Consider the following 27576-nt stretch of genomic DNA (forward strand, 5'->3'; position numbering starts at 1 on the left):
ACTTTACTATTTTCCCTTAGAAGGCTGTTTTCTAGTGAAAGACAGAAAGGGTGTGCATCTAGATGAGAGGGGAAGTGGAAAAAACTGGGAAAAATAGAGAGAGGGGAGACTGCAATCAGGACGTATTATCCAAGGAAGTGCTTTATTTTTCGATAAAGGGAACAAAGAGAGATACCTTTCTTCTATCTTTATGGGGATATTGGGAGAGTTAACTGGGATGAATTAGTTTAGAAAGAACTTCAGTCAGGCTGTGGTTCATAGAAATACTGAGAAACTGTGACCTATTTGATATTAGACCAATCAAGGTTCATACGATTTCCTTTCATTTTAAGGCCTAAAGTTAGCACAAATTAGTACTTTCCACTTGCACACTTTAGGATAAATTCATGGCCTTTTATAAAACATAATCATGTGTTCTTAAAAGCAAATAGTTTACTTAAATAACGCTTGGAATAATTTGTGGCAGAAATCGTAATATGAATAGTCTTCTCTGAAAATAGGCCTTTATCCTTATTAGAATTTACATTGATAAGTCAACTGCGTAATACCACACAGTGTATTTCCCCGCCTAAGGCTGTTGTTAAATATCTCCCTTCACAATTTAATGAAATATTCCACTTTTGCCCCTTATTGCTAATAAGGACAATCCTGCTTCATACACATTAGATTTTCGGACACATTTGCCTTTTGGCATTGTTAACTAATTTAGAAGCAATCCAATTGGCAATCAGCTTCTTTAGCTGGAGTCTGCCTTTACGGATTGAACTTTCAAGGGCAGTTTTCCTTTGTAGGAAGAACAACTAATCAGATATCTACAGTGGCAGTAAAACTTTTTTTTATCAGTTATTATTTTTTTCCTCCATCTTTATTAACTTGGGTATTTCTTATTTACATTTCAATTGTTATTCCCTTTCCTGGTTTCCAAACCAACATCCCCCGAACCCCTCACCCTCCTCTTCTATAGGGGTGTTCCCCTCCCCATCCTTCCCCCCATTACCACCCTCCCCCCAACAATCACATTCACTGGGGGTTACCCTTCCACTGGTGCTCTTACTAGGCTATTCATTACTACCTATGCAGTTGGAGCACAGGGTCAGCCCATGTCCAGTCTTTGTGTAGTGGCTTAGTCTCTGAAAGCTCTGGTTGGTTGGCATTGTTGTTCATATGGGGTCTCAAGCCCCTTCAAACTCTTTCAGTCCTTTCTCTGAATCCTTCAATGGGGGTTCCATTCTTAGTTCCGTGGTTTGCTGCTGGCATTCATCTATGTGTTTGCCATATTCTGGCTGTGTCTCTCAGGAGAGATCTACATCCGGTTCCTGTCAGCCTGCACTTCTTTGCTTCATCCATTTTATCTAGTTCGGTGGCTGTATATGTATGGGCCACATGTGGGGCAGGCTATGAATTGGCATTCCTTCAGCCTCTGTTCTAAACTTTGCCTCCTTATTCCCTCCCAAGGGTATTCTTGTTCCCCTTTTAAAGAAGGAGTGAAGCATTCGCATTTTGGTCATCCTTCTTGGGTTTCATGTGTTCTGTGCATTTAGGGTAATTCGAGCATTTGGGCTAATAGCCACTTATCAATGAGTGCATACCATGTGTATTTTTCTGTGAATGGGTTAGCTCACTTAGGATGATATTTTCCAGTTCCATCCATTTGCCTATGAATTTCATAAAGTCATTGTTTTTGATAGCTGAGTGGTATTCCATTGTGTAGATATACCACATTTTCTGTGTTCATTCTTCTGTTGAAGGGCATCTGGGTTCTTTCCAGCTTCTAGCTATTATAAATAAGGCTGCGATGAACATAGTGGAGCATGTGTCTTTGTTATATGTTGGGGCATCTTTTGGGTATGTGCCCAAGAGAGGTATCGCTGGGTCCTCAGGTAGTTCAATGTCCAATTTTCTGAGGAACCTCCAGACTGATTTCCAGAATGGTTGTACCAGTCTGCAATCCCACCAACAATGAAGGAGTATTCCTCTTCACATCCTCGCCAGCATCTACTGTCGCCAGAGTTTTTGATCTTAGCCATTCTGACTGGTGTGAGGTGGAATTCAGGGTTGTTTTGATTTGCATTTCCCTTATGACTAAAGATGTTGAACATTTCTTTAGGTGTTTCTCAGCCATTTGGCATTCCTCAGCTGTGAATTCTTTGTTTAGCTCTGAACCCCATTTTAATAGGGTTACTTGTCTCCCTGCAGTCTAACTTCATGAGTTTTTTGTATATTTTGGATATGAGCCCTCTATCAGTTGTAGGATTGGTAAAGATCTTTTCTGAATCTGTTGGTTGCCGTTTTGTCCTAACAACAGTGTCCTTTGCCTTACAGAAACTTTGCAGTTTTATGAGATCCCATTTGTCAATTCTTGATCTTAGAGCACAAGCCATTGGTGTTTTGTTCAGGAAATTTTCTCCACTGCCCATGTGTTCGAGATTCTTCCCCACTTTTTCTTCTATTAGTTTGAGTGTATCTGGTTTGGTGTGGAGGTCCTTGATCCACTTGGACTTAAACTTTGTACAGGGTGATAAGAATGGATCGATCTGCATTCTTCTACATGCTGACCTCCGGTTGAACCAGCACCATTTGCTGAAAATGCTATCTTTTTTCCAGATGGTTTTGGTTCCTTTGTCAAAAATCAAGTGACCATATGTGTGTGTAGGTTCATTTCTGGGTCTTCAATTCTATTCCACTGGTCTATCTGTCTGTCTCTGTACCAATACCATGCAGTTTTTATTATTATTGCTCTGTAATACTGCTTGAGTTCAGGGATAGTGATTCCCCCAGAAGTCCTTTTATTGTTGAGGATAGTTTTAGCTATCCTGGGTTTTTTGTTATTCTAGATGAATCTGCAAATTGTTCTGTCTAACTCTATGAAGAATTTGGTTGGAATTTTGATGGGAATTGCATTGAATCTGTAGAACGCTTTTGGTAAAATGGCCATTTTTACTATATTAATTCTGCCAATCCATGAGCATGGGAGATCTTTCGATCTCCTGAGATCTTCAATTTCTTTCTTCAGATGCTTGAAGTTCATATCATACAGATCTTTCACTTGCTTGGTTAAAGTCACACCGAGGTATTTTATATTATTTGGGACTATTATGAAGGGTGTCATTTCCCTAATTTCTTTCTTGGCTTGTTTCTCTTTTATGTAGAGGAAGGCTACTTATTTATTTGAGTTACTTTTATACCCAGCCACTTTGCTGAAAGTGTTTATCAGGAGGAAATGGACGATTTCCTAGACAGATACCAGGTACTGAAGTTAAATCAGGACAGTAAAACTCTAAGCACACAGCATAGCGCTCTCTCCTAGAGGCCGATTGCTGACTGCCTATGAAGACAGAACTTACCCTCCCTCATGACAGGATCTCACCCTGGGAGAAGCAGGTTCACATTTCCTCTCCAGACAGTTCTTGCCAATCACCGTTCAGAGACTGAGACTGCACAGAAGCAGAACTATGCAGTTCTTCAGAGGTTGGCTTGTTTCTCCTGGCATAACACTCTTGAAGTTCCTTCATGACATCCCACTTGGCTTTCCTTCACTTTACAATGATAGAATCTTAAGGATGATTAAAAATGTATAGAGGTCATGGAAGCATGAGACGCAAGGGCAAATAAGGACAAATGGGATTGTATGTCGTGTTTGTTGGCTATGGGCAAGCTAAGGATGTGTCAGTGCTACCATGGAAATCCCAGTGTAAGCTTTTGGTGAATTTTTGTGGCTACACAGGACTGCCAGGATTGCTTGTGGAGGTGTTGGGAGGCCAGCAGGACTTGTGCAAACTCTCTTGAGTGTGTGAGTGTTTGAGAACACTTATCTCATGGGGGTGAAGGATGAGTTGGTTTCCTTGCTCTTTGATCCAGCACTGAAATAGCATGCCTAGCATAGAGGTTTGCTAAGATAATTGTATTAGAACTTAACACACAGGTGAGGTACTTACTACAAATATGCAAACATGCTCTTATGCATTCCCAATAGCAAAAGTTTCATTTAAATTTGGCCATGTGGAATTTAAAGTCTTTCAGCAGAAGGGGTTATTTCCTGAGGCTCCGTTGCGCCAAAATGTATACATTTAATTTATAGGTAATTTTATTGAATCATGCTTGAAGCAGTTTTGAGTTTGATAACTATAACTATCAAGTTCTCTTTCTACCACTGTTCTGGAAACATAGTTTCTCTTCTAGGTGATAGTTTGTCTTTAGGTTTTCACGTTCATAATAAAATATAAACAAAAACTGGAAAAGAGCAAACATACCTTAAAGACTTTTAAAGAAACAAAAATCATCATTTAAAAAAGACTATGGTGGTCCAATTTAAAAATGGATACAGAAAATGTGGTACATCTACTTGGCTGAATTTAATTATAAAAAATACTTTATGACTCATGATCATACTTTTAAAACTGAAACTCAAGGCGGATGACAAAATACAATTAAGGCAAGAACAGGACCCCTGAAAACAGACCCCCATATGTACAGCAATGCCAACCAACCAGAGCTTCCAGGGACTAAGCCACCCATATATATAGTATAACAGCAATGTTCCTTGTAATAAATGCAAAAATCATTGCAATAATTGTTTTGATTGGATTCATAATGCAGCATGTTAATCACTTCATTTGTCTAATTTCCTGCCTAATGTTACCTGTGTAGATGGGGTTCTGGTGGAGTATTTTTAAGCCACAGATTCTATTCATCTGATCATGTCCCTGAATAAATTATACAAATTGCTTATTCAGTACATTAGCCTGATTGCAGTGTAAATCCTCTAAAGGCCATTAGTGTGGGTAGTTAGCACACTATCTCATTCCTTAAGACTAATTTACACCTTTGAAGTTTCTCATAACCATACACTAAATGCTTTAGAGGAACATCCTCTCTGTCTCCCTCCCCTCTCCCCACCTTGCCCCCACGTGCCTCTGTTTACTCTAGGTGTATTCAGTCTGGTACCTTAAACTTAAAACCTAAGACAGAACTCAGAAAACATTTTGGTATAGCCTCAATTAAAGAGTATCTCCTAAAGAAATTAAATGTTCATCTTGAGCTTGACTTTTTGATATAAAGACAGACATTAATAAAATGACTAAGCTCCAAGCTACCATGAAAAGGAAGCAAATAGAGAATGAACTTAATGTCTCTCTCGTTCTATATACACCATCTTTAAAAGATCATCTCCTGGGCACATATTTTAGCCTGACTGGATTCAAGCTTGTGGATATTTCTAAAAGTCACATCAGGGTCCCACTGGGCTGAATGGTGATAGGTAGCCTTTTATTTGAGGAGTCAAGAGGGCAACTGGTCCTCCCATTCTGCAGTAAATCCCTTTTTGCTTCATCAGGGTAAGTATAGAAGCCAGAAAGTGATGAAGGCCCCCTCTTTCTAAATGGCAGGGGACATTCCTTGCAGGCAGCTCTCTAGAAGGGCTAGAGGAGCTGAAAGATGATACCAACTGTGGACTGAGTTTGGATTCCCTGATAAGAGGCTGAGGTGAGGGTGAGGACAAGGTCTGTGCTGCTGAGACACCAGAGGTCTCATTCCTCGGTTTCATGTTGAGATGAGACCTCTCAGTAATGTGGGAGTAAATATGTGAAGTGTGCCATCTGTGGTCTGTGCTTCCTATTTGTTGAGGGAGCTGATGTTCGCTGGGGTGCTGAGCAGCGGGTCTCTTGATTTTAACCCATGGCTCCTGATATGTAGGAAATCTAATTCCTTTGAAGGAGATCTGTCGTTCAAGCAAGAATGTACTCCACACTGATGAAAGCTGGGAAGGATATCAATGTTAGAGAGCGGAGGCCATCTTGATGTAACTGGACGTTGGTCCTCAGGGGAATGAAGATGCAAATGGGTGTCATCAAACCCAACAGAAAATGAAAGTCAATCCAGTCTGTCCTTAAAGTCTCTTTTGCCATCTCAGTATGCCCTATGAGATTATCGATACTTGAGTCTAAGGGTATATGTTAGTTAGAAGACAGCTGGTTTTCAGACAGATCATGACAGGCCAGCATAGTCCCATGAGATCTTTTATTGGATGGGGGAGAAGAGGAAAAAGGGAGTAAGACTGAGTAGTCTCAGTCTTTTATTTGGGCCATGATGTAGATGCCAGGTAATGAATGACAGGCATAGGTGAGGTGTACTCCGGGAGTGTGTAGGTGGTTGCCATGGCAACAGGTGCAAAAGGGTTCTTGTCACGTAGAGGTGATATCATTGCTGGATTCAGAAGCTGACTGTAAAGCCGTTTCTAATGCCAATAGTATGGTCTTCATAGTTGCTTTTTGTTGCAGCGATAAATACCACTACCATCAGCAACTTCAGGAGGGAAGTGTTTCTTTTTAATCTTGCAATGCCCAGGCTGCACACCATCACTGGGTAAAGTCAGGGCCAGTATTCAAGGAAGGAACCTGGAGGCAGTAACTGAAGCAGAGATTATGGAAGAGCTTGTCTACTACTTGGCTTTCCCTAGCTTGTGCTCACACACCCCAAGAACATGTGCCCCCAGGGATGACACCCCCCACAGTGGGCCAACCACCTACATCAATTAACAATCAGGAAAAAATGCCTTACAAGCAGGACCACAGGCTGATCTGATGGAGGAAATCCTTTGGTTGAGATTTCCTCTCAAGGATGTCAAATTGACCTCCAAGAGAAGACATCACCAGAGAAGAGTGGAAAGGAAAGGAAGAATGTTTCTTTCTTTCTCGGATGCATCTGCACTATAAAATCTGAATTCCTCTTACCAGCAGCAGTTATCATAAGATGAGTTACCATTGGAAAGCAATTATGTTTACTGGAGGCGCACATGCAATGTATTCTGTGCTGAACCCTCTACACAGATTAGCACACTGAGCTCTAATCCAGCCCTCATGTTACATATGAGCAAACCATGAGCTGGAAGATTGGTGCTGGAGCAAAAATGAAACTCAACACAGTCTGTCCTTAGAGTCTCTTTTGCTATCTCAGTGTTCCCTGAGTTCTCTAGTGGAATAACGTTTTTTTAAAAGAAGGGTGATGGTCCAGGAGGCATCCTCAGTAAATTCCCTTAATGCTAAAAATATCATTAGGGGAATTCTGCTTCTCCACTTCATGCCTTATCACCATGATGCTATGGCTCTCCAATGACTCAGAAATGCTGGAGCTACCCATGATTGACTGAATTCTCTGAGTCCATGAGTTGAAATAATCCTCCTTTAATTTATTTTTGACAGGTCAGTTCTGGTTGAAGCCTTGAGAAATGTAACTGATACAAGAGCCAATGTTTTCTCCCAATTTCTACTGACATTAAGTCATCTCTATGTAGAAGATGTTAGTGGACATCCAATGGGAACCCATGGATAAGTTCCTATCTGGATGTCCATCTTCATCTATGTGAGTGGCATCATAGGAGGCTGGATAGTCAGAAATTTACCAGAGAAATAGAACACCAAAGAGGCATCAACATGGGGTTTAACAATACATTAACTACCAGATATTTGACAGAGCAACATCTAAGGAGGAGAAATTTGTTTGGGATATAGTTTTGGAGATTTCAGTCTATCTGCCTTGGTTTTGTTTTCTTGGTTCCTTTGATTCTAGGCTTATACTGGTACAAAACTTCAGGATGAAATACAGAACATATGACTTACCACATTGCAGACAGAAGCCAGAGGAAGTGGAAGCCAGAAGTATTTGGGAGAAAACAGATTTCCCCAGGACATATTCCCTGTGAGCTTCTTCTAGCTATGGTCTACCTTGTAAGCTTAGACATTTTAAAACATACTCTTAATAAGGATTCTCAAAGACTTTGATCCCCCTACTAGCACACTGTCCAAAGTTAGGGGAGAAACGATGATACAAAAAGGACAAAGGGTGTGGACTTGTTTAGACATAGTTCCTTGGGGCAATTACAATCTCTATTTGTCAGGATACCAGCAGTCCAGTTCAGTAGTGTCAGGAGAGCAAACACAAATCTACTGTGGTGGCACGATGCAGCAGAAACAGCTGGGCTCACGCTGAATTGGCACAAGTTAGCAGGAGCAACCAGGACCAGCGAAGAAGATGCCAGAAGTTCTCTGCCATGCCTCTAAGATCACTAAAAGGAACTGTTGCAAAGCTGGCTATGCAAGCACCCCATCACTGTCCATCGAGTACGATTTATACTTCCTCCCAAGGGTCTTGCTTCAGCCAAACACCACATGAGTCAGCCTCACCATGAGTCTGCATCACATGAGCCAATCAAAAAACTTCTGCTTCGCTATCTCCTAAAGTTTTCAGAATTCCCAAAATAGTTCTACCACGCGGCAGATAATCCTACAATACTTTAGCTTCCAGAGGAGGACAGAATCTTAAAATTAAAACCGTTGACTGTTTCATTTATACTTATAACTGCAAAGACTTGTATGTGGACTCGTCACTTTTCCACATGAACGCTTGCTACGATGATTATTCCATAGACGTGCAAACAAAAATCAGAAACAGAGAATGATTTGCCCAAAGTTTGATGGTGATTGGTTTTAATGGAGTTTCCCTAATGCTTCAGTCTGTGCTTGTACCACCATGATGAACTGATTAGATGCTAAATTTAATTAGTAGTTTTCTTCTGGCTTCCTAATTGGCCATTTGCATGATTCTTTAAGATCAGGGAGGAGTGCACAGTAAAATGTAAGAACCATGAGTTTTCCATCCACCTCCTTAAGTCCTATACATATTTAGATTTCTTTTGAATTCCCGTAACACAACTTTTAGAATTACCATATTGTTTTGCTCCCTGTGCAGTAAATTATCCAGTATTTGAAATGACACCTATGTGATGGGTAAAACCTGGCTGTGTTATATTTCTTAAACCTATTGAATTTAAAGAAAACTGACTGAGATTCAAGACTCCAAATAAATGGATAAGTCTGTGAATCTCTATATATATGGATATGATATATATGGATATGATGTATGTGTACATAAATACACAAGATTTTTGTGTGTATGTGTACTTGAGAGAGAGAGAGAAGTAATTTCCTATCTTGATGTGTGAGAACAATAAAATTCTGTTACATTTTTAGTATTTAAAATCAAGTGATGACGCTGCCTAGCCTACAGTCAAATGTGTATCATAAGTACCCCTAGTCTTCATAAAAGTACAATCAGCCTCAATTTAAGTCATATGTTACCTCTTAGACATTTTTTATGAAGACTTTTATAGTTACAATACAGTTTCAATGCTTCGTGTCTCAATATACATCCTATCTTTGCTTCCATTTTTCAAAGACATCAGTATCAGGGAGAAAAGGGATGTTTACACATCAGCCTTATAACACAGGGTACTCATATTAAAGGTGGTGTGCTCTGGCGAGGGTTCACCGCATTTCTAATTTAAAAGCAATGAGGACATACTGAGAAGCAGCTTCAGAGGAAGATATTGCTTCCTTATGTCCTAGACACAGCTGTACACATCACCAGTAACCTCAACTGTCCCCACTGTGAGGGGCCTTGTGGAGGTGGGTTCCTTTCACTTAAAACAGAACTCTTTAAAACCCAGCCACAGGCCTGACTCTGAGCTAGATGGGGCAGATGCCTACACCTCCCATCTTCATGGCAGCTACCTGCCTATTTCAGGCCACTTCACTTCTAGGGATGAGAAGAAATGTGGTCAAGGACTTGACACTTCCCACAATTCTGCTGACTACTTGGTTGTTATTTATGCCTTGAAGGGCAGCACTCAGAGCTTAACATTATTCATCATTTGTACTGCTTGTGTTTCTTTTCCATGCTGTCACAAAAGGCAAAATAAATATTTGGGAAGAAGGAACTTGGTGCCCAGAATTTGGGGTAAGGTAGCCTAGGATCCTGGTGCCTCAACCCCTCCTGGCTACACTGAGGCTATAACTCCAAAACAGAGGCTGCCACAATGTAATGTGACAACTCAGTTATGGCTTCTAAGGTCCCAATATCCCAACTCCAGGACTTGACAGGGAATGGTTCACTGGCTTCTTCTTGGCTTGAGTTTAGGAGACATGGGTTCAGTTCATAAAGGACTATTGCAAGACTATTATCTTTAGCCAAGTAACACAGTCAAAAACAGGAACCACATTCGCTGCCTGGAAATGAAACGATGATCGTGCAGATGTTGCTGGCATATAGTGATATTCTTGATTATTGGAACCTGAGGTCTGTGCACTTACAGTCAACCAAGTCCATGCTTTACAAACTGAAGCCCGAGAGGATCCAGGATGCTTGTCGGGAACTTGGTTAGTAGGCAAAGGACACAATTGGGTGTCACTCCATGTCAGAAGCACCTGGAAAATAGGCAGGGTTGCATGAAGGAAATGCATTTGTGCTTCTTGACTCATGTTTAGGAGACAAGGGTTGAGTTTATAGAAGAGGGTTGCAGGAGGATTGCAGGATCACAGCATGATCCCAGTAGGGCACCCAGATTCTAGTTACAGCAGCCAACTGGCCATTCTGAAACAAAGACTAAGGCTGACGTTGCTATAAGGGAAAGCACATCCCACAAGACTGACGGAGCTTTGAAACACAGCAAACGCACAGATGTCAGGGTGCCAGAACTTAATGCTGCTGCCACTGCTGAACCTCATGCCTGTAAAATCTGAGAATGGGGCTTGGGCAATTTCCCCTGACCTCTTGTCATCAGAGTGACTCCTGGACACAAGGGGAATGACGGTGGCCCTGGGGACAAGGTATCCTTGATGAGGAAAGAAGGACAGAGAAGCAGAGGGGTCTCCCTGCTAGACACCACATGCAGGCATTCAGCATCAGCTGCCTCAGCGGCTTCCTCCCACGCACTGACTTCACTGGAAGGCAGAGGCAGATCTGCCTTCAGAGCGCTGCTCTGAAAACACTCGGAGTTTGTCTTTCCATTTAACTTCGGGCTCTAGGATCTAGTCTTACATCTCCTCAACACAAATCTACCGCATGTTACCGTAATCATTAGTTCTCGTCGCCTTGGCACTGTACAGGGCTAACGGCACTTGCAACTTTGTCTTTATCATGAGGTGAAAAGGATCTGCCAGAGGGATAAAATCTCCTGCTTACTGCAACTGTCTTTCAGCTTTCAGCTTGCCTAGCTCACATCCTCTCATCATTGGCCAGACTGTTGGAGAATTGGGCACTGGCAGGTTTTCCTATAAAGGATCTGAGTGGTCCCTATGAAGCTCCTGGTATTAAACTGGTTCAGTTTCCTATGCGTCAGCCAAATAGACCACGCTGTCTCTTCACTTGCCTGCACTCAAGGGCTCCTCTGAGAACTGGGGAGGAACAAGAAGTTGTCAGAGCCATCAGAAGAGCCAACACTCCCAGAGAGGCACCTGCTGCGTGTAGGTCTCCTCAGCCTGTCATCTGCTGCTGTCTCCCCCTGCAGTGACCTGGGATCTCCGCTACCAGTCAGACACTGTGTTAGATCCTGAATACCAGAGCTCTCATTCAAGGCAGTTTCAACATACGTCACTTAGGGTGTCTACTTCTGTGAGGAAACACCATTGACCAAAAGCAAAGTGGGGTTGAATGGGTTTGTTCAGCTTATGGTTAAACAGTGTAGTCATCATCATCAATGAGCAAAGTCAGAGAAGGAGTGCAAACGGGGCAGGAACCTAGAGGCAGGAGCTGATACAGAGGCCATGGAAAAGTGTTACTTACTGGTTTTCTCCCCCAGATTTTCTGACCTGATTCTTATACACCCCAGGATCACCTTCTCAAGGGTGGAACCGTTCAACAATGGGCTGTTCCTTCCACACCAACCACTAATGAAGAAAATACACAATACATTTGCCCATGGCACAATCTGGTGGGGGCATTTTCTCAACCGAGGTCCCCTCCTCCCAAATAAATTCCAGTTTGATTCAAGTTGACATAACTCCAGCCAGCACAGAACCGTTTGTTCCTCTTACAGACACATTTTCCCAACATTCAGCTAAGTATAAAGACCAAAAAGTAATTCTAAAGTGGTTGACAGCTCCTCGAGGATTGTTTTTGTTTTTTCTATGTGGCTAGGCTGCAGCACCACGTGTGGTCCTCAACACACCCCTGCATGCCTGTAGGAAAGGCCACCATCAGCACGCCATCTCGCTAGCCTTAACTAGTTTTCTGCAGAGAGTAGGAGCCATCGCCTGCTATAATATAGACAGACTCTCACAGTAGATTCCCAACCTCGCTTCGGAGGCTCACATCAGTGCAAGCAACTACATCCGAAGGCTGAATCTCCCCCATTGCATTTGTCCTTTCTTCCTCTTTCATCAGCATCATCTTAAATTCTCCTCTGGGCCTTTCCTCTGCAAAGTATACTTTTGTCTTCTAATATATTCTTTTGAACCTCACAGTCTGTATGGTCAGAACACAGGTCCTTGCAGGCCTCCCATGGTCGAATCAGAAACTCTCAGTCCAGTTGATGCTTCCACGCATTCCTCATGACTGCGGACACAGAGCAGAAGAGAATTCCATCTGCACATAGGCAAATGATGAATGATGGTGTGCGCTGCTTAATGACAGAGGAGAGAGGAGGACAGACCTTCTTCCAGTTCAAGGAAATATTGAATAAGAGAGCTCTGTGTTAGCCATCTTTCTCCATGGCTCTCCAATAAGCCAGAGAGGGGGAGGGGGCTGAGGTGGGGAGGAGCAACAGCAGATAGCAAGAACCACTTAAAGAGGTGATAGGAAGTTAAATATTTATAATTTTTTATGACTTTGGTCCCTAAAGCCTCTATTGGGAGTCTGTGTTAGATGGGCATTTATGATTCTGCGTGGCCGCTCATTGTAGTGGTAGTAGGTTATTGTGTGTGTGGAGAGAAGGGATCAAAACTTCTCCACCTCTGTTGTTAGTATAAGACCTTCCAGCCCTCCTCTGCAGAAAGAGCTGTCTTAGCTTCTCAGTCATGTCAACCAACAGGCCTGTGCTGCAAATGGCGCTTCACCTCAGGCCTCTCACCGTGCTCTCCGACACTGAGCTGTTCTCAGGAACAGCACTGCATCAGCATCCCCGGTGTCTCTACATAAGAACTGTGCCACAGTCTTTAAAGGTTCCTTGAGGATCCCATAGTATTTTTTACTATTATATTCTTCCTCACCCCAACTCCTTCTAGATCCCTCACCACTGCCCCACCCATCTGATTTCCTATTTGTGCCATATGCCATCTGATCTATGCCATGGCTTCTTAACATGCCTTTTTGAGATTTTCCACCTCTGCCCAACTCTGGGACTGACTGGTAACTTAATAACTAGGGGGCTTCATAAGAAAGTACAGAGAGTGGGAAATTTGCTTAGGTTGTGTGAACCTGCTGAGTGCGTAGTGATAATAAGGTATGTGGAGCACACTCAACGAATATATTTCTTATTTTTATTATGAATTGTGTTCACTGGTCTGAGTGTCTTGGTCTCTAATGGGCTTAGTCCCTAGCCGCTACTCATTTATGGGATTTGTTATATTATTCTGTAAGATATGTTATTATAATCAATAACTGAAAGATGAATAGGCCAATAGACTAGCACCCTCCGATCTATAGCAGAAGCTGTTAGTCCACCATGACACCATCCATGATACTGACACAGGTCTACACCGAGCCAGGCTGGTGCCCTGGCCATTCCACCCCAATTCTAGAGGCCAATTTCCAATAGAGCCTGCCACCAAAGTCCTCCTGCAGTGAGCATGCTTAAAGACCCTTCTGGAAAATTCATTCTACCATAAATAGTGGGAAGTTTGCTTTGGTCCATGTTTTAACTTTTAGATGTTCATGAAGGATTTATTTTGTGTTATATGAGTAGACAGAGAGTAAAGAGGAAGTGCCTTCCTGAAGAAGCCAACTGTCTCTACATCGATGCCCTCAGCCATGTATGCCTCTAGATATACCCTTTTCTAACAGTGTGGAGGCGATAGCTACGGTCCAGCAGATCTCAGTGTGATACTGTGAGACTGTCTATCTTACAGCATGTTTGTGTTCATGTGTGTGCATCTGTGTGTGTGTGTGTGTGTGTGTGTGTGTGTGTGTGTGTTTTTTCATCAAAGAACTCTTCTGACTTATCCCTGCTTTGCTCTTACTCCACTGTGGGGGACTCAGAGCCTAGGACTCCTCTTAGGAAGCCCCCTTCCTAAGAGGGTTTCTAAGTGATCTACTGTGTCTTGTTTTCCCTGGTAGTTGCTACACTGTAGCTGGCAGTAGCAAGTGCTTGAAGATTTTTTGAGGGGTTTTAGGGGCACCAGGTGATGAACATAGAACATAAAGGTGATGCTCTGGCTAACTCTTCAACCGAGAGCCAGCATTCTAAGTTAAGGGTTCAGCTTGACAATGAGGAGCAAGAAGAAAAGCCCCAGGTCACCTGGGCTGTGGTCTCCTTAGCCACCTAAGAATGTCCCCATCAGACCCAACATCAATCCTCCCCCCAAAATACGAGGCTTAAGCAGAGACATGCAGCCACAGTGCTGCTAAACACATGGCTGTTGAGCACTGAAGGCCTCGAGGTCTCTGGGGGTGGTGGGGTTCTTAGTTGCCCCCAGTAGTGGTGAAGCGAGTAGGTAACAAGGGCTTATGTAGGCGAGAGCACAGGCTGAGTGAAGTGGTATCTGGCATCCTCGCTGCTACATGGGAAGCACATCTGGATGCTATTTTAGGTTCGCAGTTTTCCAAAATCGCAAATGCCGCATGTGCTAATGAATCTGTCTATAATGTGTTGCTGAATGGCCTCAAACTAGGGACTTTCTTTCTCAAAAGGCAATGTGGAGGGGAACTATTAGAGTCTATGCGTGCGAGGGAAGAGAGTTCCTTATTTTTAAATATTAAATGTATGTCTATTCTAATGACAGCACACCCTGATTTGCCATGGTAAGCTAACAGCTGTGTTTCTCCTTTTACACCAACCAGTGCTTTTGGATGCCCATACTCAGATGTGAACTTGAAAAGGGAGGCAGCGCTTCAGGATCGCCTGAGAGAACAAACACAGGCAAATCTGGAATTTGATCCTTCACATTCCAAATCAGAAAACCTCTGTAATTTGAATTTCAATGGAAAATGTGAAGAAGTGGACAGTGAATGCAGGTAAGAAATCCTGGAAGCCTGAACCAGAGAGAAAACCCTATGGAATTCTAATAGAACAAATTTATTGCCGCTTCCTTAGATTTTGCCATGGTAATTCTTTGGGAAAATGTTACATTTAGTATCTCATAGACTTAACTGGCTACTCCCTCAAATATTTGGATATATGTCTCTTCTGTAGGTACAAATCGTGTGTGCACAGCAGAGAACATATCTCATGTGTTCAGTCCTAAAAGATTCTCTTTGATCTTGCAAACGTCTCTGTTCTTTGGATCCATTTCTCCAGTGACTCATTTCTCTCTTCCGGAGAGGGCTGAGAATTTGCCTCTCCTGAGGCACACGAGGATTTCCCCCTCAGACCTGTTAATTGTCTGTGCCACTCCAATCCACTGATGCCTGAGGTGCAAGTTCAGAGTCTCCTCATTCTCTGCTCTAAATCAATGGAAACACATCGCCTTTTCTATCCTAAGTTTTCAGTAGAGGGTTTTCACATTTTATCTATGGAACTGTTTGATGAGAAGCTTCCAGATACTACCTTATTTGATTTTAAAGAAACTTAAACAAGTTATGTAAATAGTATTCTTTTCTTCAAAGTACACCACCTTCCCTGCTAGGAATTGCAAATGCAGGTAAATCAAACATTAAGTACATAACTGGAAGCCAGACAAACACTGACAAGAAAAGCATTCAACCATATGTCAGGCAGGGGTCCTATTCAGGTCTTGGGACATCCCACCGCCCCATCTGTGGTTGATAGAAGAGGCTATTCCTGGTCTCACACCTCAGAATTTATCCCGTGGGTAGAGCTCCCTTGGGACAGATTTGCTCATTCACACCCCAAGTCCCTAGGTTGCACATGTTCACTGGGGGAACCGGGCTCGGTAGACGGGTTCTCACATACATGTTCCATGTTGTATGTTGCATGCCTTTATGTCCGTTTCATACAGTGTAGAACATGTGGGGGGCATTTCATGTTTGTTAAGGAGCTGTTTCGATTCAGTGGCTTAGCACACAGTGGCGACTCAGCCACCTCCCGGTTGCAGGATCCCTTTCCACACGCATGCGCGGTGCCTCTCTTTCTGCAGCGGCGTCTTGCGTTTTTTATTATTTACTGCACACCCACTCTTCTCTTGAAGCTTCACAGGCTCTGGCTGCTCTCTGCTGCCTGTTCACACCCACACTGTGTACAACGAGAGCACGTGTGTCCTTTCTTTTTCCCGGTTGAAGAAGGGTTTGTTTTTTTTTATTTTATTTTTAAAATGATTATCTCCAAGAACGACGTTTATTTATTCCGGAATCATGGAGACAACTGCGCCTGTATGCTTGCAGTTCCTTTGCCTACATTCTGTTGTATTTTTTTCCCTGAGTGAAGATCCAGCCAGTCTCCCTTGTAAATAGTTTAGATATTCATCTTCCGCATCACCAGGCACAAGGACCAAGCAGGTCTTTGAACTCATTTGAACTCAGTGGTTACCTTAGCCATTGTATTCCCAGCAAACAGGTATCTCATCATAACTCCATCGCCGATTCCTCAAACAGAGCTCCCTCTCCTGATGCTTTATCTAGCTCACAGCATTGAAATCACGTGATCAGCCTTGGATGGCATTTGACTTCCATGAGTTTTCTTTGCCCTGGCCTTTACACAGGACTCTGTCATTTCTTTCACAAACCAACTTTGTTCCAGTAGCATTGCCAGACTTCTGACACTTCAAATGAAAATACAGCATTGCTATGTGCACACAGATAAACACACACACACACACACACACAAATAGATATTGATAAACTATAGATATCATATAGGGGAGAGCATCTTTGCAGTGAGGTCATTAGTAGCATATTATTACACTATAATTTGCCTTCATAGTAGAAAGTCTATTCATGGTCACATTTTGTTTTAAATTAAAGGATCACATTTTAAAATTCAGTAGGATATATCTACCAGATGTCTGTAAGATTTACCTGTAAAAAGTCATATATTCCTGTTGAATTAACCTTTAGAACTCAGACTCACAATATTACAACAGGTGGCAACTATTTTTTAAAGATTTATTTATTATGTATACAGCATCCTACCTGCACGTATGCCTGCAGGCCAGAAGCAGGCACCACATCTCATTACAGATGGTCGTGAGCCACCATGTGGTTCCTGGGAATTGAACTCAGGACCTCTGGAAGAGCAGTCAGTGCCCTTAACCTCTGAGCCATCTCTCCAGCCCCAGGTGGCAACTACTGAAAGAACATATTAAGTTTATATGAAATGCACATTCTTGTTTTAGTTTAAATACAATGTTTATGTTCTCTCTTCTTGTGCTGCTAGAGTAAATGACGGTCCGTTCACCGTGCCATCAATGAGGACAAATTGCTTCACATGAGTTTTTCACTTAGGTGTGCGCTGCATGGTGGAAATCACCTTCGATGCATGTACTTAACGGTCTATGGCTTCGTACCAACCGTCTTGCACTTTAGGTGAAAAGGAGATTCTTGACATCACAGCATTGCCATTTGTAGTGAGGAATGCTGTGTTTAGGAAGTAGAGACCCCTCAGCTGTTGGTCTGGGACCCAAACCTAAGCTCTCCGATTGCAGCCAGCATATTTCTATCCCGTGAAGTCAAATCATCAGACACACCACTAATTGCTATTGCCTTAGCATTAAAGTCACCCACTCATACCATACCATCTTGTTAGCTTTACCTTGTGAAAGCCCTGGCAAAATTATTCAGATTTTATCACGTTGATAACTGAACGTCAGAGCGTTCAAACCGACACAGATCGCTCCACTGGAGAGGTTGGGGGTTGAATACACAAATGGCCGATTTCAGCTCCTAAGCATGCTCAACTACATCCTGCCCAAGAGAGGGAGGACGGCGTGAGTTATTGAGAAGGCCAGGTTGGGTACACAGTTGCTGCTTCCTACTTCTGGCTCTGAGTTTCAGGGCTGGATATGATACATACATTTTTGAAAAGAACATATTTTATAAAAAAAAAAGTTTTTAAAACAGAAAGAAAACATTTTAAAATCATAATTTTTAAATCTTATGTTATTAAAAAAACAAAATTCCTTTATTCCTTAGGGAAGATGCTTACCATGTGTCTGCCCTGTGCTTTCTCTGATCTGTGGTTCACGTGGTACAAAGTTCCCCTCCTCTAGCCTGCTTCACTGTAAAATGCTAAAGGCAGGAGAGTAACTGGAGAACCAGGAGATGTCTTTAGGGTAAACATAATCCCTGCCCCTGCCGTGTCTGTCAACACTCTGTCTCCATCCAGAGGAGAGCATGCCTTCGGTTTTTTTTCTCCCCTAAGTATTTTTGATAACTGCTTCTGCCTCCCCAGAACAGCCATCATCGCAGTATTAAATTTACACACTTGATAGTTCCACCACGCACTGAAGCGCCTGTCATTTTTCATCCAGTGCTACTAATTTTTTTTTAATTTAAGAAGCTAAGAAAAATGCCACGTTATCTTCCCCAGCGTCTGCCCCCACATGTTTATAGGCTCCTCGGCGGTCTGTGTCGATAACAGAACTGAGCTGGAGAAACTGCCAACCTCACATAACGGAATTGTGTCTTAATGAGCCCGATGATAAACTGCACTTCCGTGAACCAACTAGTTTCTTTCCATCTCTTAAATCGGCCGTGACATAAAATACATTTCTATGGGGCTGTTCCCCAAAATGTAATGGTTTCCCCCCGTAGTATCTTTCCATGTTATTAGGTCGATTTTCTTTAATCCACCAGGCTTACTCTTTGGTTAGAGCCAGTGGCAGGAGTCCCCCGGTCAGCTCTGTCCTCATCAGCCACAGTAATGCTTGTTTTCCAGCATTAGGAGGTCACTCCTGCCCTTTGCCACAGGTCTCCTTCCATCCATAGCTTCTCCTTGCCCATGTCTTGGCTCTCCCTGCACCGTTCTGAGCAGTTCCCACCGATGCATGAGCATCTCAAGAGAAGAGACTGTGTTTTGTGATTCTGTGTTTCTGACACCTAAGATGCTGTCTGGTGCTTAGTAGGTACTCAGCAAATGCAATGGATTTAGCAGCCAACATGTGCCCAAGGCTTGGGGGCATTGGGAGGCAGAATCGGGGAAGAGGTACCTTCTCTCCTGCCCTGGGCCCTGGGTGATTTTGCTCTGTGTCACCCCTGAGTGGCTCTCCTGTGTGTCTACATGTGCCCATTGGTGCTTTTCTGTACATGCCTTTTGCTCCTCGAAGCAGGACAGACGCCAATGGAGAGAACTTATGTCCTAACCTTCAGCCTCTGCTTCATTACCTCACTACATCGTTCGTTCTTTAGTGCATCTGAGTTCACTGAGTCACTTGCTGACATTCGAGCTCCTCTGAATCTCCTCTGCTTTAGAATGAATACAAACATGAGGGCTCATGCATTGCACTCTGAACTGGGGCACACAGATAGATATAGCTATTGATACAGACACAGACCTGTAGCCTGGCCTAGCATGTAGCGGAGACTCTTGAAGTAATTCTCCATATCTTATTTTCTACTACTTCTATACTATTTGCTGACTTTAAAACCTTACGATTGGCCTAGATACAATTCTCTGTGTAACAATCATCTAGGGACTGGCAGGAACTTAGATCTTCGTTTACTAGGTTGGAAAGAGAACTCAGCATCTGTAACTAAATTAAGCCCCTTAATTAAGGAATCTGTGATCAACTACTTCTATGTGGGAATGAGGAGATGGGGGCCGATAGCCATATCCTCTCATTAACACTGTTGGTGGCAACTCTGTGCCAGGTGGCTTCCTCTTGTACGTCTGCTTGCTGCTGCTCTACACCGTGGACTACCCAGTGTTTCTATACTATCAGAACCAAGTTGGGTCGTATGCTATAGATGGCTCAGTGATACTTATCCTGGCTACATGAGTGACCCTGACCACAGCTGGATCCTAAAATTAAAGCTATCCATTCATTCCCTCATCATTGGCCCCTCCAAAACACATCTGAGCTGGAACCACTCGAACTACAGTGGTGCAGCTGTGACCTAAACCGTGAAAAAACCATTATCTTATCATTATCTTTGTGTGTAATAAGGAAACCATCCTAGCTGGTCAGTCAGCGGCAGGACAGGACTGAAATTAAGGTAGAGGGTTTCTAGTCGCTGTGGACCAAGCAGTGGGTCTGTAGGTGATCTTTGCTGCCAAGATGTGGGCGAACACTGATGCTCCAGAGAACAGCAGAGATGAAGAAAGGGAAGAGGTCACGGCTGGGATGAGTGGTGTGGAAAAGTAACATGGGGTAAAGGGACAGACGAAGCTTACAACCTGCTGAGTGCTCCCTATAGCAAAGGCCTCGTGGCTGTCGTGGTAGGAGATACCAAGCAAGGAGAAAAGAAAACACCCTTATATGCAGGCTTGAGTTGATGTAAGCCATCAGCTGGGCTACTGGGAAAGGATTCAGCCCTCAATGGGTCCCAGTGTCCCCAGTCCTTTAGCACCTGCTGGGGGCAGCCTTGTTGCCTTCAGGAACCCTCAGACGTGCAGAACATTAACACAATACCCAGCACAGGTCTCATTAAGATCCTAAAAGAGGATTTTCCTGGGCTGACTCTCAGGAATCTCTAATTGATTGAGAATCTCTGGATCATCGCTGCCCTGGCTGACTGAGTCTCTTTGTAATTAAGCGCTACAGAACGCTGTGTTCTAAGGTCCACATGCTGTCTCATGTAAAGCAAATATTAGTGTTCTTAGACGCCAGGAAAATAAAACTGCTGCCTGGGCACCCTCAGGCATTTCTTCTTATCCTGACACTAGATCTGGATCTGGCTTTAAAATAATCCTTTGCCATTTGATTGCCTAGTGAGCTAGGGGCAGTTAACATGATTTTATCATTCCAAAAACAGTATTACTTGTTTACTCCAGGAAAATTAGAAAATACAGATGAGTAAAATTAAGACATATAGGGCTGGAGAGACGGCTCAGTGGTTAAGAGCACTGGCTGCTCCTCCAAAGGATGCAGATGCAATTCTCCCATAACCCACACGACGGCTCACAGCTGTCTGTGGTTATAGTTCCAGGGCATCCACTACCTTCTGGTCTCTATGGGAAGCAGGCACACACATGGTACCCAGGACATACATGCAGGCAAAGCATCTATATAGATAAAATTAAAAAGTAAATAAATAAAACATTAAAACTTAAAATTATTAAGGTACAGATTTTCTTCTATCAAGCAACCTAACTGCTACCGACTGAAGAGAGTCATTAAGAGTTAAACACTTCTCGGGCTGGAGAGATGGCTCAGCCGTTAAAGGCTAGGCTCACAACAAAATATATAAGAGTTAAACACTTCTCATCCATACTCTGTTCATCTCTGCAACCTGAAGTTTCTTGTGCTACCATCCGCACATCATCAGTGCTGACATCTTCACAGAAGCGTATAGGTGGGACCTCCCTCTTTACAAATGTCACACCAAATGACTTTAACCTGCAACAAGTCTTTTATTTAAGAATGCATCCTGAGGATCGGGGTTGTAGCTAAACCAGTAAAGTGTGTATTGTGCAGGTATGAGGAGGACTTGGGTGTAGATGCCTGACTCCCACATATAAATCAGGAGCAATAGCAGCATCTATAACCCCAGCACAGCAGAGTAGAGTTGGTGGATCCTTATAACACACTGGTCCACCAACCAAGGCATTCTGTGAGCTCCAGGTTCAGTGAGAGACCTTGTCACACAAATAAATAGAACAAAATAAGGGTGGAGAGTGAAGAGAACTGTCTAATATCAAGGACACACACACACACATGTACATGTGCATGCCCACACAAAGGATGCATCAGAAAAACATTAGTAAATCAACACAAATGTGCCCACCACATCATTTTTAACAGTTGTACTGTATTCTGTACATGGTTGTATTTTGTCCATCCAACCCATTCCTGTCCTGGAAAATACTATATCATAGTTTTCCCCATATAAATGGACCAGGGAGAACATTTTCACACTTGCTTTTCTTTAACAGGTATTTTGTACTGACATATTTCTAAGGGTTTGATTATTGTTTACTTACAAACCAGATATAATATAAGATCCTTTAATTTAACAGCACAGGCTCTTGGCTCATTCTGTGGTCCTGTAAAGGAGTAAGCCATTGTCAAACTTACAGGCATGTCGGAACATGAGAAACAACTATATCCTTCAGTGTTTGTCCTGAGTTCCTGACTTCACATCTCACCCCACAGTACTGCGCTCCTGACTGCAAAGTCCTGCCCCCACTGTGTTTCCTGTAAGGAACTTTCATTTGGGCCTATCTTCTGAAAGTTTGATGTAGTCATTGCACACGTGTGCATACACACACATGCACATGCACATGCACATATACATATACAGACACACATACATATACATACACACATGTACACATACACACGCATTCATGTACACACATGCACACACATACATACATATACACAGACATACACATGCACACATGCATGCACACACACATGCATACACAGAGAGGGGGAGACAGAGAGAGACAGAGAGACAGAGAGAGACAGAGAGACAGAGACAGAGAGACAGACAGAGACAGAGGAAGACAGAGACAGAGACAGAAGAACTTACACATTTCAGCCCACAGTACCCTTTTCACCCCTCTTGCAGTCGTTTTTCCCAAGAGTGCACAGGTCCTTATGCCCTGACAACTCACCTGCCTTTTGTTGGAAGGAACCATCTTGACTATGAAAGCAAGAAAATCTAAAATAACATTCCTTAGACTTGGAGAATTTATCTAAAAATAACTATCAGTTAACTGTATTGCACATGTGCTAACTCCATGGGCTGCTCTCTTTGCTTGTAAAACCATGGTCAGCACACATGTTCTCTCAAGAACCTGATACTAAATATTTTGAGATTGGTCTAGGCTACCCTTTTTCAACTAAGCCACTGTCATGACAGTAGCCACAGGAAGGAAACGTGCCAGTAACTATGGCTGTCAGTGGTTAAATCTGCTTTCCAGAACATAGTGGAAGTTGACTTAAAGACTATTGATTTTCAGCTCCTATGCTAAGACGGTTCAGTGTAGTGTTACTCACCTGTGTGACATTCAGATTCTAGACCCATGCCCTTTTCACCAAAAGTGGGTTACTCCTGAGGCAGGCAATTAGTCTAAGGGCTGGAACTTCATGAGCATGCAGATAGTGGCCACTGCTACTGACCTGTCTGGAGGTCACACATCTGTAGCAGAATAAGAAGCCACAGAGTGTATAGAGTGCCAGGGTGGTAGAAGGTGTTGCTTCCTGTAGGGAGGTCCAGGTGGATGAGTGTCTGACCCTTGCCACTGTCATGATAATCTCACAAAAGACCCTGAAGGCTGCAGAACTAGAGCTGTGCCCACACACAAGGTATGGCCCAGGCTCCTGGAAAAACTATCCGTGAACAGTAACATGAATAACTTAGAGCCTTTTCACTAAGCCAGAAGGTATTCATTCATCTATGGTGCACCATGGGCCTCACTGTTTCCAGAGTTTCCCCAGTAGAATAGAACTGTCCACAGAGCAAACATAGCACTGTCTTTCCTGTCATCAACAAGATAAACTTTCAGATAGAACTCCTCTAGTGAGCGCTCTGGAGTTAGGCAGCTTCCCACATCTCTGCAGACCTAACTCAGAGTTGTTGATAACGCTCACTCAGGTCTTCCTGAGGACGCTTATGACTGTGAAGGAGCAGTAGGACCCTTGTCTCTTCAAGGGGATCTGTGGGCAGGAGAGAGCCTACATGGGGTCTCCAAAGACTTCCCTTTGCATCCTAGCTGTCTAAGACGGGGCAAGTTGTCCAGTGTTTCTGAACCTCGGTTTCCATATTTATGAATGATGGGTGTTATCCCTGCCTTGTGGAGTTGTGAGAATTGAGTGAGGCTCAGTGAAGGGAGACCTGGGAGTCCTTGTGCCCTTATAGATTTCCCAGTGTCTAAACTCTTCACAGGGTTCAGCGTGGCTGCTTCCTTAGCAGACAAGTGTTTGAAAGTGAGTGAAAGTAAATACGCCCGTGCTCAGTTACAACAGCTCGCGTTTTAAAATATGCTACCAGATACATCACTTGATTTATCTTAAAATCGTTTTCCAAAGCCCATCAGCAGTATGTAAGGCAGACAACCTCCCATTTTTAAATTCTGTATGATAGATCTAAGATCTCACCACCTCAGGCTGCAGAGGGATGCTGTAAGAGCATTTCATATAATTCATGATGTGGTGAAACTTTATAAAATTAAGGGCAAATTCCACAAAGGTGTCCAAAACCAGGTGAGCAGAGCTGAAATTGTTCTTTCTCCTTATCCTCTTTACAAAACGACTAGACTATAACACTGAACCCCGTGGGTTGTGGCATCCACCATTTCACATTGACCATCAGTTACTTGCTGCTTACGCTTAAATCGTCTCTCTGTAGGTCACATGCCTTTTCTAGAAGAGTGCAAATGAATCCTCACAACACGGAGATACACGGGGAACCTAAGGAAAACTAAATGCATTGAACGTTAAAATAGTCTACAGACTGTTTACATATTGGTCCGCCTGTACCGTGTTTTAAAAAATGTTGTGTACTGAGTGCACAGACCAACCCGGTAGGCATGGGGTATGTCCGTATCACAGATTGTACACTAAGATGTCGAGCGTCACTCTGGGTCACGGACCAAGGAACTGACTCCTAGGCATGAAGCAGGTGCCCCCACATGGATGGACTTCCTCTCCCTGCCTGCACCACAGGCAGCCCTTCACCCAGTCCACCCGTGCGCCATAGCAGAAGGTCCAAAGATGGGGCCTAAGTTCAAACTCTTGCTTGTTTTGTTGTTGTTGTTGGTTTTTTTTTTTAATTGAGAAAAATCTAGATTAAGAGATACCTAACTAACGAGTGGAAAGTACTTCTGCTGTGACAAACGTGTTCACAAAATCTATAGAGGATAAAAATAAACACGCAACTTACCTATAAGCTGTTCAGATTTTGAGGTAGGTTTTGGTAGCTGAGTCGTGTCGTTTTCTTCTCTGTTCTGCTGTGACCGAGTCACAGGCCGGTCCGTGCGGATAAAATGGAAACCACTAAGTGCAGCAAAGAAACACATGTGCAAAGCAAATGGTTGTAAGTTTATTAGAATCATAAGTATATGCAGATAAATTAATTATCTCAAGTTCTCTGCCTGAAATTAATTAGTAGGTAATTAGCAACCATGGAGAAGTCTCATTGTATAAGAATAAATAAATAAGTAAAACTCTGCCTCTGCCATGCAGAGGGAACCCCGGTTTTTAATGAAGAAACTATGATGAGTCACAAAATTAGCCCTCACTCTGCTGCAACGTCACAAAAGTTAATGAATTCTCTGACATTCAGAAGTGCGACGCAGCTACTTATAGACTTGTCTGAGCACAGTCATGGCCCTGCGATCTTCTGATCGAAATGATAGATAGGTGCCAAACATTGAAGAATGATTATTGTTTCCCACTGTCTCAGACACCTCCCTCTCAGGGCCGGAAGAGATCCTTCTCTGGGATGAGTGCATGGAAAGACTTTTAAGTTTCAGTTTTCAAAGTCAGAGTCTCTGAGCAAAGGTCCCCGTGCTTCCCTCAAATGCTGAGCCGAGGAAACATTGTAATGAGACTGTGCAGAGAAACACCTGCTAATTCACTGTTGCTTACCCCGGGGGTTCTATTTAAATGTGTGCTGCTGTCATGATTTATTCTTACCTCACAGGATAATGAATCCAGGTTTTATTTCTGTTCCTCGCCAGACTTGTACAGCAGGCAAAGTGTTTGAAAATCAAAGGAAGAGAAGATACTGACTTGGATAATCTCTTCAGAGGTAAAAATGAAAACAAAAACAAAAACAAAACAAAAAGCAAACAAGCAAAAAGAGCAGCAGTAGCCAAGGCACAGAACCAGCTTTTGCTTTTTGCTGTGGACAATGTCTTATGTGTCTGGTGGGCTTCATCATTCCGGTAGGGAATGCTGCTAACAACCTGACTCGAAAGGCTCTTAGACTCATGCGTGGCATGCTACCCACCCCAGGTAACAAGTTCAAGTTCTGTTACTTCAAAGCCCCCTTCTTAGCTCTCTTTTTTTTTTTTTTTTTGGTTCTTTTTTTGGAGCTGGGGATTTTTCCTAGGTAAGCTCTACCACTGAGGTCTCTTATTTTTAAAGGTGAAAGGGCCTCGGTCATCTCTGCAGTCCTATTCCTGTCAGGAAAGATCCGATCTTGTGGAAATCAGCATTTACAGTGTGCTCTCTGTTTCTACGGCAGCCACTTAATGCAGCCAGGAAAGTCACTGTGGTTGACAACCCGGACAGCTGATAAATGTGCATTATTGGTAGGTCAGGCGGAAAGTTGCTGGGGAGAAAGCTCAACTTCTGAGATGAGATGTTTGTTGGGATCGAGAAAAGGAAAAGAAAAAAAAAAAGTCCTGTTTTTACTCAGGTGTTTCCTTCCTGTGACTTTCAATGCAGACAGAATGAGAGCGTGAGCACTGTGGTGTCTAGCTAAGGTCCTCCTTCAGATGTACTGATATTTAAATCTAGCCAGATATAACAATTATCATTTATAATCAAAATGCCATGTCTTTTGCCACTGTGGCCCTTAAATGGTAGGAGGCCCCAAAACATGGTAGGAGATCTGTCGGTGAGTTTTCTGCTGAATTGGGAAGGAAATTAACACAACTGGAGAGGACGGTGATATTTCCTCTGCTGTCTCATGATTGAGTTCTCTTAGGATAGAAAAGGGCCAGGCAGTCACTGAACACAGGGTTGTGGTGGCCAAGAGAAAAGCTACTGTCTTTGGATGGGACAAAGCTCAGCCTGGGATTAGAAGAGCTGTAAGTTTCCATCCAAGTCACAGAGAGAACGGGGTCTCTTCATGAGAAAACAGGGGGCAATTCAGGTACCTGGCTCTCACTGTTCAGCTAGACATTTCTCAGAAGAATCTCTGCAATCTGACCAGAGCTAAGCCTTGCTCTAAATAAGTAATGGGTATTTTAGAAACCTCTCCAAATGTTCTCATCCGTTGCACCAAGCCTTCATTCCGTAAGCGGCATGTTTTGGAGCGACAGAAGAAACCTTAAAAAAGTGTTGGTGTTTTAATTCATATTTTGACAGTTTCGAAATTTTCTGCAGAGAGTAATTATGTACATGTTCCTGTTAAAACAGATACACAGTTCTGTGCTTCATATAGTAAAAGTAGTAATGAGGATCATCCTGACCAAAATAGAAAATATCTCTAGCAAGAGGCGTTTGCATAGTGGGAAAGATGAGTCTCTTGCAGCTTTCTCAGTGCCGCCTTCTTCTTCTCCTTCTCCTTCTTCTTCTCCTTCCTCTTCCTCCTCTTCCTCTTCTTCCCTCTTCCTCTTCTTCCTCTTCCTCTTCTTCCTCTTCCTCTTCTTCCTCTTCCTCTTCTTCCTCTTCCTCTTCTTCCTCTTCTTCTCCTTCCTCTACTTCCCCTTCTTCCTCCTCCTCCTCTTCTTCCTCTTCCTCCTCTTCCTCTTTCTCCTCCTACTCTTGCTCTTGCTCTTCCTTTTCCTCCTCCTCTTCCTTCTCCCCTTCTTTTCTGTACCATTTGTAAGAAGTTTATACCCAGATGGTTTTTTTC

The 27576-nt window shown here is 43.1% G+C and overlaps 1 protein-coding gene across 1 annotated transcript in view; it reads left to right on the forward strand.

The window, feature by feature from the left end:
• Positions 1-27576, forward strand: part of L3mbtl4 (L3MBTL histone methyl-lysine binding protein 4) — a 323366-nt gene that overhangs the window by 173618 nt on the left and 122172 nt on the right. The window contains exons 13-14 of the mRNA XM_032899789.1: positions 14827-15000; positions 25730-25800. Coding sequence (XP_032755680.1) covers positions 14827-15000; positions 25730-25800 — 245 coding nt within the window. The remainder of the gene's footprint in view (positions 1-14826; positions 15001-25729; positions 25801-27576) is intronic.

Source organism: Rattus rattus, chromosome 4, assembly GCF_011064425.1.
Source record: "Rattus rattus isolate New Zealand chromosome 4, Rrattus_CSIRO_v1, whole genome shotgun sequence".
Taxonomy (NCBI): domain Eukaryota; kingdom Metazoa; phylum Chordata; class Mammalia; order Rodentia; family Muridae; genus Rattus; species Rattus rattus.